The sequence below is a fragment of the Rhodnius prolixus genome, unplaced genomic scaffold (assembly GCF_049639745.1).
Source record: "Rhodnius prolixus isolate KJV_2025 unplaced genomic scaffold, Rpr scaffold_4, whole genome shotgun sequence".
In the NCBI taxonomy this organism is placed as follows: Eukaryota; Metazoa; Arthropoda; class Insecta; order Hemiptera; family Reduviidae; genus Rhodnius; species Rhodnius prolixus.
In genome coordinates, this window is record NW_027411614.1 from 14200285 (window position 1) to 14214743 (window position 14459).

Genomic DNA, 14459 nt, shown 5'->3' on the forward strand with positions numbered 1-14459 from the left:
CTGGCATGTCTGTTTATCCTTTATTTCTATTTAATTGTTTAACCCTGGAACCCATTTATGCCTGTTTATACCACGAATACTAACCATTATACCTATTTATGCCTTGAATCTTACTTTAGTTGCACGATTTTTGGTTATCAAACATTAATATCTACAATTTAACCAATATTATAAAATATAATTGGTTACGTTTGGTCTTTGTAATTACCTATGTTTATTAAACACAAAATTTAGGATTAAGCGTTCAGAATATACAAGGCTAACAATTAGTCTACGCATGATGACAAAGCCAAGATAATTAAGTATTCATAAATCACCAATTAGCGGAGACTTAATTACGAATTAATGCGGGACAACCTCTTCTGTCTATAGTGTGTAAAGTAATTAAATTGGGTTCTATTTTATTTGATTGGTCACTTTCCCAAATCATTTCACACAGAGAATTTAAATGAAATTGTAGTTTTCATTTTCCATTTTTCAACTCAATACTTTTAAATTCCCTTGCCGCTACAAAATTGGTAATGTAATTTTTAACTTTTCATTGACAAATACATATTTTGATAAATTAGAGAAAATTTGCTTAGGAATAGAAAAAAAAATCATTGATATTTGGATGCGTTAGTCTAGATTGAACGGTTAGCGATGCGTAATGTACTCGTTTGTTTTGCTGTAACAGTTCATATTAGTGAGTGAGTTAGTTGTATTACAGGTCTGAAACAAGTATTCATTTCCTGTCTGTTATGTCCCGTCTGGGGGTATCAATTTTTGTCGATATACTTACTTACCGAGTTAGCGGACAACATCAGAGGAAGTCGTAAATATCGAATGAAATAAAGAAAAGGGAAAATAATTCTTTTAAGAATAGTAACGTGAGCTCACATTTACGAGGGTCGTTTGAAAAGTCCGTGCAAAGTCAGAGAGATAGCACCACTGGCGCGTATCGAGGTTATTTTTAGTTAGTAGCATCTCTTGGAAGAACACACACCAAGTTTCAGCCAGATCGGTCTATTTCTTTGTGTTTGGCATTCGTTAGAATCGAGGAAGTCGAGTGATTTTCAAAAAATGGACGAAAAAGAATTTCGTGTGTTGATTAAACACTACTTTATGAAAGGCAAAACGCCTCAGGAGACTAAAGAGAAGCTTGATAAACATTATGGTGACTCTGCACCTTCGATTAGAACAGTTTATAAGTGGTTTCAAAATTTTCGGAGTGGCCATATGGGCACAAGTGACGCTGAACGTTCTGGACGCCCTGTTGAGGTTACTACTCCAGAAATCATTGATAAAATCCATGATATGGTGATGGATGACAGAAGAGTGAAGGTGCGTGAGATTGCTAGTGCTGTGGGCATCTCGAATGAACGGGTACATAATATTTTGCATCAACATTTGGACATGACAAAGCTATCCGCAAGATGGGTGCCGCGATTGCTCACGCTTGACCAAAAACGAAATCGTGTGAAGTGTTGCAAGGACGGTTTGCAGCTGTTCCAGAAGAATCCGCAGGACTTTAAGCGTCGTTTCGTCACTGTGGATGAATCATGGATACATCACTACACTCCTGAGACCAAAGAACAATCTAAACAATGAGTTACCAAGGGGGAATCTGCGCCAAAAAAGGCGAAGACCGTTCCTTCGGCCGGAAAGATTATGGCGACTGTCGTTTGGGATTCGCAAGGAATAATCCTCATCGACTATCTGGAAAAGGGTAAAACTATTACAATTGCATATTATTCATCGTTATTGGACTGTTTGAAAACCGAACTGCAAGAAAAACGCCCACGATTGGCCCACAAAAAAGTCCTTTTCCATCACGGCAACGCACCAGCACACACCTCAGCAGTTGTGGTCGCAAAATTAATGGAAATAGGGTTCCAACTCGTTTCACATCCCCCCTATTCTCCAGACTTGGCTCCCTCGGACTACTATTTGTTCCCCAATATGAAGAAATGGCTGGCGGGAAAAAGATTTTATTCAAACGAGAAGGTGATTGCAGAAACGAATGGCTATTTTTCAGACTTGGACAAATCCTATTATTCGGAAGGGATCAACAAACTAGAGCAGCGCTGGACGCAGTGTATAAGCCTAAAAGGAGACTATGTTGAAAAATAAAAAAGGTTTACCCCAAAAAATTAAGTAGTTTTTATTTTTGCACGGACTTTTCAAACGACCCTCGTACTTGACTCTTCACATTGTTAAAACCAACCATCTTTCCTAAAGAGTGAGATTATTCTGTACATGTTTATTCGGGAAATTAGACTAAGTAGTACCAATTAGTGAAAAGTTAGAATAGTTAGTTAGTGTAAAATTAGAATATTAGTTTGGGTTAGCTGGGTTCGCCTTCGACCTCAGCACACGAATTTGATAGTTGGACATTACTAGCCTGTCTGAAAAACAGTCTATTACTTTATGTTTTAACTGCATTAATTTCTATAAATACTGATTTGTTATTGGATTTAATGTGACTCACTTATGATTATGAACAAATCAGAAATCTTGTATTTCCTGACACAAATGACACAAAACTTAGAAAAACTGATCTACTGATGTTATATTAAACATGATCATACGTATCAATAACTTACAATTAAATTACAGCTTCAATGATTTCTCGATTATAACAAACTGACTTGTCATACGCAATGAACTGTTCTCTAATTTACTGAGAAAGACATTCCGCTCTAATGGTAAATGAATAATAATGATCACAGTAGTTAGTAGTAAAACAATTAACCAATAAATAATATTAACTGTTATTTTAGTTCAGTTAACAGAGTTTAATAATAATTATTCCTTTACACCACTTAGATTACTATAGGTTCCCAAGGTAAAAAAACATTGCAGTAAACAAGGTTGCTGTTCTTCTTGAGTAAATATGTTCGACTTGAGCACAATATGCCTTGGCTACCTTTTATAACAGCACGCTTTGACTAATTTAGAAAGATTGGTTTTAAAGTTTAAGCGCTTAATTTGTACAAATATTATATCCTCTAATATTATACAAAATTTAAAAAACTTTTTCATCATTGGATTTTATAAAACAGTCTTTAACCTAAATTCAGTTCTAGGATCCAGGATACTAAAAACTCTGAAGAAGCATATAATCTGAATTATGTTTTCGGCTCATCAAATCAATTCACATTTTTTTCACAATTATTTTCGGAACTACGAGGGTCGTTTGAAAAGTCCGAGCAAAAATAAAAACTACTTAATTTTTTGGGGTAAACCTTTTTTATTTTTCAACATAGTCTCATTTTAGGCTTATACACTTCGTCCAACGCTGCTCTAGTTTGTTGATCCCTTCCGAATAATAGGATTTGTCCAAGTCTGAAAAATAGCCATTCGTTTCTGCAATCACCTCCTCGTTTGAATAAAATCTTTTTCCCGCCAGCCATTTCTTCATATTAGGGAACAAATAGTAGTCCGAGGGAGCCAAGTCTGGAGAATAGGGAGAAGTGAAACGAGTTGGAACCCTATTTCCATTAATTTTGCGACCACAACTGCTGAGGTGTGAGCTGGTACGTTGTCGTGATGGAAAAGGACTATTTTGTGGGCCAATCGTGGGCGTTTTTCTTGCAACTCGGTTTTCAAACGGTCCAATAACGATGAATAATATGCACCTGTAATAGTTTTACCCTTTTTTCCAGATAGTCGATGAGGATTATTCCTTGCGAATCCCAAAAGACAGTCGCCATAATCTTTCCGGCCGAAGGAAGGTCTTCGCCTTTTTTGGCGCAGATTCCCCCTTGGTAACCCATTGTTTAGATTGTTCTTTGGTCTCAGGAGTGTAGTGATGTATCCATGTTTCATCCACAGTGACGAAACGACGCTTAAAGTCCTGCGGATTCTTCTAGAACAGCTGCAAACCGTCCTTGCAACACTTCACACGATTTCGTTTTTGGTCAAGCGTAAGCAATCGCGGCACCCATCTTGCAGATAGCATTGTCATGTCCTAATGTTGATGCAAAATATTATGTACCCGTTCATTCGAGATGCCCACAGCACTAGCAATCTCACGCACCTTCACTCTTCTGTCATCCATCACCATATCATGGATTTTATCAATGATTTCTGGAGTAGTAACCTCAAAAGGGCGTCCAGAACGTTCAGCGTCACTTGTGCCCATATGGCCACTCCGAAAATTTTGAAACCACTTATAAACTGTTCTAGTCGAAGGTGCAGAATCACCATAATGTTTATCAAGCTTCTCTTTAGTCTCCTGAGGCGTTTTGCCTTTTATAAAGTAGTGTTTAATCAACACATGAAATTCTTTTTCGTCCATTTTTTGAAAATCACTCGACTTCCTCGATTCAAACGAATGCCAAACACAAAGAAATAGACCGATGTGGCTGAAACTTGGTGTGTGTTCTTCCAAGAGATGCTACTAACTAAACATCTCGATACGCGCCAGTAGTGCTATCTCTCTGACTTTGCACGGACTTTTCAAACGACCCTCGTATGGTTAAAAAAATGGGCTATCAAACTGAACGAAACAAAATCTCAAAACATTACTTTCACTCTTCGACGCATCACTCTTCCTTCTGCCTTTTACAAACTTATTCCTTTACAAGCAGTCAACGTAGTCCGCTATCTTGGGCTTTACCTTGACAGAAGACTTACATGGTATCCTCATACTCGACTTAAGAGAACAGAACTCAACAGACGCTTATGACAACTGAAAAGACTACTCGACAACAGATCAAAACTCACTCTAGATAAGTATATTAAAGCCATTCTGGGGTTATGGCATCGAACTGTGGGGTTCAACCAAACGCTCAAATCTGCAAAGGATCCAGTCCTTGCAATCTAAAATTCATCGCTCTATAGTAAACGCTCCTTTCTACGTCACCAATCAAACCATTCACACAGACTTGAACATTAGTTTTAGCTCAATTTTCTTTTGAACTCAGAGGCTTTAGATTGGATAGCGCTTAGCCCTCCTTAACTGATTAATAATAATTATTCGAATAACTATGTTTCTTTAGTAATAAAAGATATTACAGTTTCTTATCTTTTTAAGAAGAGTATCATTTGACTTATGAGAATGCTGCACAATTTGTGTGCCAATGATATGCTACACAAGTGAATCAAGTCAATAACTGTAAAAAAAAAAACCTCTCTCAATTAAAACACCTATTGTGGCACTTTAAAAAATGATACATGTTCTTGTGTAAGGTTTTTCAATGTTAAGCTGTTAGGTGGCTGTATACTGGAATTCATTCACGTTTACGCTTAAACTCTGTGGTACCCACGTCTACACCTTCTGAAGAATTGGCTTTCATGAGGGTAGAGGTGTCAGATTTATGGCTAGAATCTAGTTGTCCATAATTACAAGGAAGTCTCATGAAATTACGAACTAAATTTGTTGATTTTTGATACTCAAAAACCAGCGTTTAGACACATCAGTTACTGTTGTAGGCTCAGTGTTCGGGGAACAGTTTTAGGCGTGATGCTGAGCTGGGAAAGTAATCAGTTCCAACAGCCTTGAAGAATTGGCTACAATCGTACTTATCCTTCAAGGGAATTATCGATAATAATAAAGGTGAACAATGTATGACAACATACAGACGTGATTAGTTGATTTGATTTGTTTATCGCGCTTCGTACAAAGTATTGTCTTTTAAATCTGATAGGCTGAGAGCTTATATATATAGTGCTGGAAGAAAGAAAGATTTAGAAAATCTTAGATTTACCTTCTAGAAAGTAGAAATAGCCTTTGGAAGTTTCATATCTGTATCGTATTAAAGGCAAGAAAGAAGTAAAAAAAATAAAAATAGTTTACTGTATAACTTGGAGTACATTTTGTTTTCCGTTATGTTCAAGTTAAGGCTAGACTTAATGGTGCAGAATAAGGGAAGATCCCCTAATAGGAATGTGGTAACAGGTGCATTGTGCCCTTATTATGCCTCTATAAGGGGTAATGCTGCAGAAGCCGTTAAGAAACATTCCGGCTCCAACGACTCCCCCTACAATCTATTACTAAATAATCTGCGCTAGTTTTTTATTATATTTTTTTTTTCTCTCATTAACTAAACTTTATATAAAATTGAAATTCTTAATTAAAATTAATTTAAAACCATTTTCTTTAGAAGTTGCTTCTTTTATTTCAAGTTTTTAACTAAAGCAGATTACCGAGGAGCGTTTAAAACTGGCCCACTTCTAAGTTGTGTGTCTGCTACAGACTGGCTCTGCTTTAGTTTAGAGATAATGATTTTTCGACGCAGTTAAAAGAACTTTCTTTTGAATATTTGTATCATTTCATTTAATCAGGCTTCTAGTATTATTGGCGACTGGTGCCGGGTTCTCGAAATTGAGTTATTATTTGAAAACAGATATTTATGGATTTATGATGGGTACAGAATGGTTAGAATAAAAAGTTTAAACTACAAGTGGAAGGATCTTGTTGCTAGGACGAATAAATGGTGGAGAAGAAGAGAGTACTTTTAGTCCTGCTTCCAAATCCCGCCAGATTGATTGGCCATTAGAGGAAGCGATGGCTTGATGAACTCGTAGCATCCTAGGGGAAACCTTTGCACAACACTGGGCCTAGCTTCACCATTTAGAAACATATAATTTTTTTTTAAATTTATATGCTATTCACAATCTACAAAGAATAAAATGTAATAAGTGAATACGATAAACGAACACTTCATGACAGGATCAGCTTGAGGAGAGAAGCTGCCCACCGGCAACACTCTCGCTGGAGTTTCTTACACTAATGTAAGAGGCCAACAGCGTTTCAATCGTCGTGGAGGACGATCTAGAATCGTTTTGGAGGCGAGATTTTGCACTAGAGGATTTGTACAGAATGGAAGAGAGTCAAAGAATTTTCTATATTTATATTTAGATTCGTCAGTTACGTATGAGATCTTGAGGTCGTTATGGAGGGTGAAGTTAGAGACATAAAATGGAGAATTCGTAATCTGACGGAATATTTTGGATTGGAAGGACTGGATCTTTTGTGAATTGGAAAGTTTAACTGAACCCCACAGTTCGAGTCCGTAAGTCCAGATCGGTTTGAGTACGCAGTTGTATATTAGTCTTTTATTTTCCAGTGGCAGATATAATTTTAATTTTATTTCTTTTATGCTTGAATTGTATATCTCACATTTATTGTAGTGAGAGTCTGTACATTTTTTGGCACAGTATTGTAAAAAATGGAAGGGATTATTAGCTGAGGGGTTAGCGAGTCCTGGATTGCAACGCGGAGATCACGGGTTCGAATCCAGCTGCTAGCCCTTAAATTTTCATATGAGCTTCTTACAGTCCCGAGGCTGGCAAACGCACTGAAAAAAAAGCTACGGGCGCCAATAAGCTCAGATGTTGACGAGTCCTAAATCCAAAAATTTATATCTATTTTGTAAAAAATAACTGTTACAAGATGAATTCACAGAAATATTTTCATAAAGCGTACCATAAATTGTATAATTTTAATGTCCATATTTCTTGTTATTAATAATTTTTTTAAATGATATCAAATTAAGCGAATAAAATGAAACCATTTTTCTGTTTACAGTTGCGCCGCAGAGGCCACGAATAGAACATAAATCGGCGCAAGTGTTGCCTGGTAACAACGTTACCGCCCGTGCTGGGGATCGTACTACAGTGAAGTGCATTAGCCGATATGGCAACCCTCCTGCCACACTGAAGTGGTGGCTAGGTCAGTCTAGGTTATTTAATTCTATTTCTTTATTATCTTCCCTGTCGTCTCGTTTTACTTTTATTATTCCAGACAATAATAATCAGTAGAAAATAGTATAATAAAAATGTAATTAGAGGAATTTCAAAATTAAATTCATTTTTATATGTCCTGTGTGAGGATAATTATTATCATTATTCGCTTCACAGGGGGAACAATGTTTTTCGCAAGTCGAAGCCCCAATCGGCCCTTTTAGCTTCACCAGTTTCAATGTGAACATGTCTGGGGCTAGTGGAAAAACATTGCAGAGAGGGAACCAGTATTTATCTTTCTGTTGTTTTACTTCGGTGTTTTCATGTCAATTTGACAGTAGAAGATTGGGCAAGTATTTGATTATTAAAAGACGAATCGAAAATTCACCATGTTCTCTTCAGGTAGAAGGATGAGAGAGTTGAGGTGACAAGGTGAGAGATTTGCAGAGCCTAACATCTCTCCACAAGTAAGTTTTGGAGTTAGGATTATGGATTATTGGAAGGCTAAGTTTTGATGGGCGTACAGAACTACTCATTATTGAGACTAGTACATTAAATGCCCTGAGGTATCGTCAAGAGTTTATTCAGCAGTAGGATGTAGGATCATTTTGTATTTATGCAAGACGACGCCAGATGATACACTGCTCCAGTAGTCCTGCTTTACTTAGAAGGAGTAATTAATCGTTTGGTTTCCCTTTCAGAAGTCCAGAGCAAAATCCTATTCTAGGGATTTTCCCCAGAGATTATTCAAAAGACTCATTCAGAAGACTTGGTGCGGTAATCAGAGCAAGAGATGTCACCAAATATTGTTGAAAAAATTAACCAGATTTGTTTTAATTTTGAATTGTAGATTAATTTTTTAAGTTTATTTGTTTAAATTTTTATTTCTAAAGAAATATAATTACTTAAATACTCAAAACATTGATACATTTCTTCGATTGAATTTAATTTAGATTTATTTTTACAGGAGATGCCGAACTTACTGGAAATCAGAACAACAGTCCAGAAATGGACAACCCTCGCACTTGGGTGGCCAGTTCTGTATTAGAATTACAAGTAGAAAAATTTCAACACGGTAAAATATTGAGATGTGTCGCCATACACGAATCATATCCTACCAAATCACAGAGCTTGGATGTGCGCTTAGACGTAACATGTAAGTGGTAATATTAATGTTTCTTGAAAATGATTTTTTTTTTTGGTTTTAATGACAAGACAAGTCAACAGTTGAGCAATGGCCTACTTTAGTTACAGCTTAAAAACTGTTCTTTACCGGGCAGAGGCTTTTACGAATGTTGACAAAAGAATACGAATTCCGATTATTTAATTGAATTAAAATACTGAATATTAGCTATAAAAATAACTTTAGGAGTAATATTAATAGCTTTTAGTGAATCCTTTATTCATCGAAGAGAGAAATTATAGCCATGTTTGTTAGCCATATTTTTGTATTTCCTTTTATCGTGCTTTCGGCCGTGGGACTAGGTCATCTTTACGGCTGGAAAATATATTTTTCAGAAAAACGAGTTTTCACAAGATTTTGAGGTCATTATGGATGGTGGGGTTAGAAATTTAAAACGAGAGCTTTCAGAATTTTTCGAGGTATTTTTGAGTGTAATGTCTGGAGGCGTAGTGAGTTGGAACGCTTAGTCGATCCCCATACTTCGTTGCAGTATGACCAAATAGGTCGCAGTAACAGAAGATATAAGTCTTTTGTTAATGAGGTGGAGTTTCGATCGTTTGTCAAGAAATAGTATTGCAAGAGGTTTGAGCGTTTGTTTGTTTCTTGTCTTTTAAGTCTAGTATGGGGATTCCACGTGAATCGTTTGTCTAGATACAGTCCAAGGTAGCGTACTTTGTCCACAGTTGGTATTTGGAGTTTGGTTCAAGATAATGGGAGGTAGGATTTTTCGTCTTAGAGTAAATACTATATATTTTCATTGGTAACGTTAGTTTTGATCCGCCATTTGTTAAGCCAGACCTGTAAGTGGTTGATGCGCGTTTGAAGAGCCTGAGTAGCAATAAGAGGATCGGAATGAGGAGATAAGATTGCAGTATCATCAGCAAAGGTGGAAAGAATGGTATTTGGATGTTGAGGTATATCTGCTATACATGAGGAGTAAAGAAGAGGACCTAGGATGCTGCCCTGGGGAACACCAGCTCTCTGTCTAAATTCTTAGGGACAGGCCCAAAAAGACAGACAAAATTAATACCTTTAATATTTGATTTATAAATATTAATGTGTAGAGAAATTATTTCTAAAAAATTAGCAAAAAATTTGTGATAATAATAATAATAGTAATTGGAATTATAAAAAGGCACTTAATTAAATTAAGCTGCATTTTATTATTACGAACCCACAGCTAATTATAAAATATTAATTAACCCTGTTGTATGGTCTTGTTTTTAGAATTCATACAGCTGAATAAAAACACAAATGAGGTTCTAGTAAAGAAAGGTTTATTTATAATGAGGCACGGTAAATTGGTTTTTATTTTTTATTTACATTATTATTTCTTCAAGGATGTAATCTACCCTTAATTATTTAGAAATTAAATAACTTGCGCTTAGGGCATGAGAAACTTAACAAAATTTAAGAATATTTTAAGGATGTTCCTGTAGGTTACTCAGGCAACAGTTCCATTCTTCCATTCTGTTCCCCTGCCTTGGAATTATTAAAGAAGGATGTATTACATCTTCTTTCTGAGTCATTCTTCTTCATTATGACTCGGAATGCAGCTTATGTGTTATTTCAAAGACATCATCTAAGTACATATGTATATGTAGTAACTTCTGTTTATACCATTATCCTATTTTGTTATGTTAGGCCCCATGGTCTGTATTAACTCACTCCATTGTTACTGGTAGTCACATTATAATAGAAACTATGGTAGTATTAAACTAATTTGTACAAAATAATAATAAAAATTAGGGTGAATCATCACATACGAGGGTCGTTTGAAAAGTCCGTGCAAAAATAAAAACTACTTAATTTTTTGGGGTAAACCTTTTTTATTTTTCAACATAGTCTCCTTTTAGGCTTATACACTTCGTCCAACGCTGCTCTAGTTTGTTGATCCCTTCCGAATAATAGGATTTGTCCAAGTCTGAAAAATAGCCATTCGTTTCTATGTCCTCTTTTTGGACCAGTAGTGCCACGTTTTTGCTGAAGTTCTTCAAAATTAGTGGTTGACGTCCGAAGAAAATTTTCAGCTGATCTGATGCCGGAATCCGCCACTTTTTTTCTTTTTTTAAGTCCCTTCACCTCCTCGTTTGAATAAAATCTTTTTCCCGCCAGCCATTTCTTCATATTGGGGAACAAATAGTAGTCCGAGGGAGCGAAGTCTGGAGAATAGGGGGATGGGAAACGAGTTGGAACCCTATTTCCATTAATTTTGCGACTACAACTGCTGAGGTGTGAGCAGGTGCGTTGTCATGATGGAAAAGGACTTTTTTGTGGGCCAATCGTGGGCGTTTTTCTTGCAGCTCGGTTTTCAAACGGTCCAATAACGATGAATAATATGCACCTGTAATAATTTTACCCTTTTCCAGATAGTCGATGAGGATTATTCCTTGCGAATCCCAAAAGACAGTCTCCATAATCTTTCCGGCCGAAGGAACGGTCTTCGCCTTTTTTGGCGCAGATTCCCCCTTGGTAACCCATTGTTTAGATTGTTCTTTGGTCTCAGGAGTGTAGTGATGTATCCATGTGTCATCCACAGTGACGAAACGACGCTTAAAGTCCTGCGGATTCTTCTGGAACAGCTGCAAACCGTCCTTGCACACACGATTTCGTTTTTGGTAAAGCGTGAGCAATCGCGGCACCCATCTTGCGGATAGCTTTGTCATGTCCAAATGTTGATGCAAAATATTATGTATCCGTTCATTCGAGATGCCCACAGCACTAGCAATCTCACGCACCTTCACTTTTCTGTCATCCATCACCATATCATGGATTTTATCAATGATTTCTGGAGTAGTAACCTCAACAGGGCGTCCAGAACGTTCAGCGTCACTTGTGCCCATATGGCCACTCCGAAAATTTTGAAACCACTTATAAACTGTTCTAATCGAAGGTGCAGAGTCACCATAATGTTTATCAAGCTTCTCTTTAGTCTCCTGATGCGTTTTGCCTTTCATAAAGTAGTGTTTAATCAACACACGAAATTCTTTTTCGTCCATTTTTTGAAAATCACTCGACTTCCTCGATTCAAACGAATGCCAAACACAAAGAAATAGACCGATCTGGCTGAAACTTGGTGTTTGTTCTTCCAAGAGATGCTACTAACTAAAGATAACCTCGATACGCGCCAGTAGTGCTATCTCTATGACTTTGCACGGACGTTTCAAACGACCCTCGTATATTCCAAACTGTACTATTCATTTTCTAATTGACTATCGTTTAGAATGTTGAGAATTTTCTGATAATATCTCATTGTACGTAATATGTAACATTTGAATTTGACACAGCCAGTCGAAACGCATATTTGACTAACAATAGTTTTCCAGTATAACTTCAACAGTTAACTGCAGACTTTAATTTGGTTACCTCACTTGATTTTATTCCTTGTTAGTACTCACCATTTAAGTGTACGTGCGACATCTAGCTTTAATAATTAAAAGCTCGTGTAATAACAGCAATAACAGGCAGTAATAATAGCAGTCTGTCAATTGCTCGTATAAAGTCAGATTTATTTAACTCTTCAAAAATCAATTTTTAAAGGAAAATGGCGGAGATAGTTGAAAAATAAATTGACGAAGTTCTTTATTATTTCATTTATTTAAAGGCGGGGATACACGGAGACACTTAGAGTAGCTAGAGCAGGTGTCGCAATGTGGACGGTTCCTAGTGCAGCCTCCTAGACCGAGTTGCATCCCCACCGCCAGTGTCGGGAAGTGTCGGCTTTTCTCTAAAGTACACGCGTGCAGACAGTGACCAATGGATGTCTGTGATTAGTGTCTCCTAGTTTCACACAGGTGAAGCTTTTCCCTAGAGCAGTTTGAATTTTTCCAAACAAAAATGCCACCACCTGCAGCAGTGGACGAAAGAGAAAACAGAGCTCCTCATCTCGCGGCTTGAAGTCTTACCAGAGAAAGTGGGATGCGTCTGGTGATTTGTACAAGAACCGCAACTGAAAAGCAAATGTTGTTGCCTAACTCGCAACAGTGTTTAACCCAATTCAATTCAATTCAACGACGAACTGAAGAAAATTAGAAAGAAGAGAAAGAACGGAAATGGCGCTGACCAAATTTTTCCTCAAGTGATATGGAACACCTTTACTATGTCCTCTTTTTGGACCAGTAGTGCCACGTTTTTGCTGAAGTTCTTCAAAATTAGTGGTTGACGTCCGAAGAAAATTTTCAGCTGATCTGATGCCGGAATCCGCCACTTTTTTTCTTTTTTTAAGTCCCTTCAGATCTGCCATCCGACGTCGGGCTTCCAAATACACAAATGATTTTCGTCCGATATGACAGAATTTCTCTTCATCTCTTCCACATACAGTGCAGGTCAATTCCGCCGCTAATGCAATGCATTAGCCTGCCAATAATAATGCAATGTAGGTGGGCCTGCCAATAATCGTGTGGCCCGTGAGCAATAGAACCGTAGGTAGGTGGGGGTAAACCACACTCATTTACACGCCCACATGCCACTTCCACATTCCACCATTAAGCCTTTTTAGACCTAAAATTCTTAACAAAAATGTACTCCAGAATTTTTTTACTATTTTTTCCTCCATAGGTATTTAATAATGAATCAAATTATGCAAAAACAAAAATAAATTATTTTCAAGATTTATTTTACGTTTCAACAACAACTAAGGTTTATAAATGAATACAGGATATGTTTTATTTCAATTATAATATGCCTAATTTTAATTTGATTGAAGAATTTTGTCGGAATAAAACAGTAAAGTTAAAAATTACATTAATTTTTGTCATAAAAATTTTTATTGCATAAACTGATTCTTTATGAAATACCTACGGAGGAAAAAATAGTAAAAAAATTCTAAACTATTGTTTTAATACAAATAAATACAATTAAAAATCTTAATGGCGGAACGTAGAAGGGTCTAGTGGGCGTGTATACTGGCCAATAGAACCGTAGGTAGGTGGGGGTAAACCACACTCATTTACACGCCCACATGCCACTTCTACATTCCACCATTAAGCCATTTTAGACCTAAAATTCATAACAAAAATGTACTCCAGAATTTTTTTACTATTTTTTCCTCCAAAGGTATTTAATTATGAATGAAATTAAGCAAAAACAAAAATAAATTATTTTCAAGATTTATTTTACGTTTCAACAACAACTAAGGTTTATAAATGATTACAGGATATGTTTTATTTCAATTATAATATGCCTAATTTTAATTTGATTGAAGAATTTTGTCGGAATAAAACAGTAAAGTTAAAAATTACATTAATTTTTGTCATAATAATTTTTATTGCATAAACTGATTCTTTATGAAATACCTACGGAGGAAAAAATAGTAAAAATATTCTAAACTATTGTTTTAATACAAATAAATACAATTAAAAATTTTAATGGCGGAACGTAGAAGGGTCTAGTGGGCGTGTATACTGGCCAATAGAACCGTAGGTAGGTGGGGGTAAACCACACTCATTTACACGCCCACATGCCACTTCTACATTCCACCATTAAGCCATTTTAGACCTAAAATTCATAACAAAAATGTACTCCAGAATTTTTTTACTATTTTTTCCTCCATAGGTATTTAATTATGAATGAAATTATACAAAAACAAAAATAAATTATTTTCAAG

At 36.3% G+C, this 14459-nt stretch overlaps 1 protein-coding gene across 1 annotated transcript in view; it reads left to right on the forward strand.

Moving 5' to 3' along the window:
• LOC141455542 (uncharacterized) overlaps positions 1–14459 on the forward strand; it is a 287527-nt gene that overhangs the window by 92138 nt on the left and 180930 nt on the right. Inside the window, exons 5-6 of the mRNA XM_074130658.1 lie at positions 7517–7660; positions 8639–8827. Of these exons, the coding sequence (XP_073986759.1) occupies positions 7517–7660; positions 8639–8827 (333 nt within the window). The remainder of the gene's footprint in view (positions 1–7516; positions 7661–8638; positions 8828–14459) is intronic.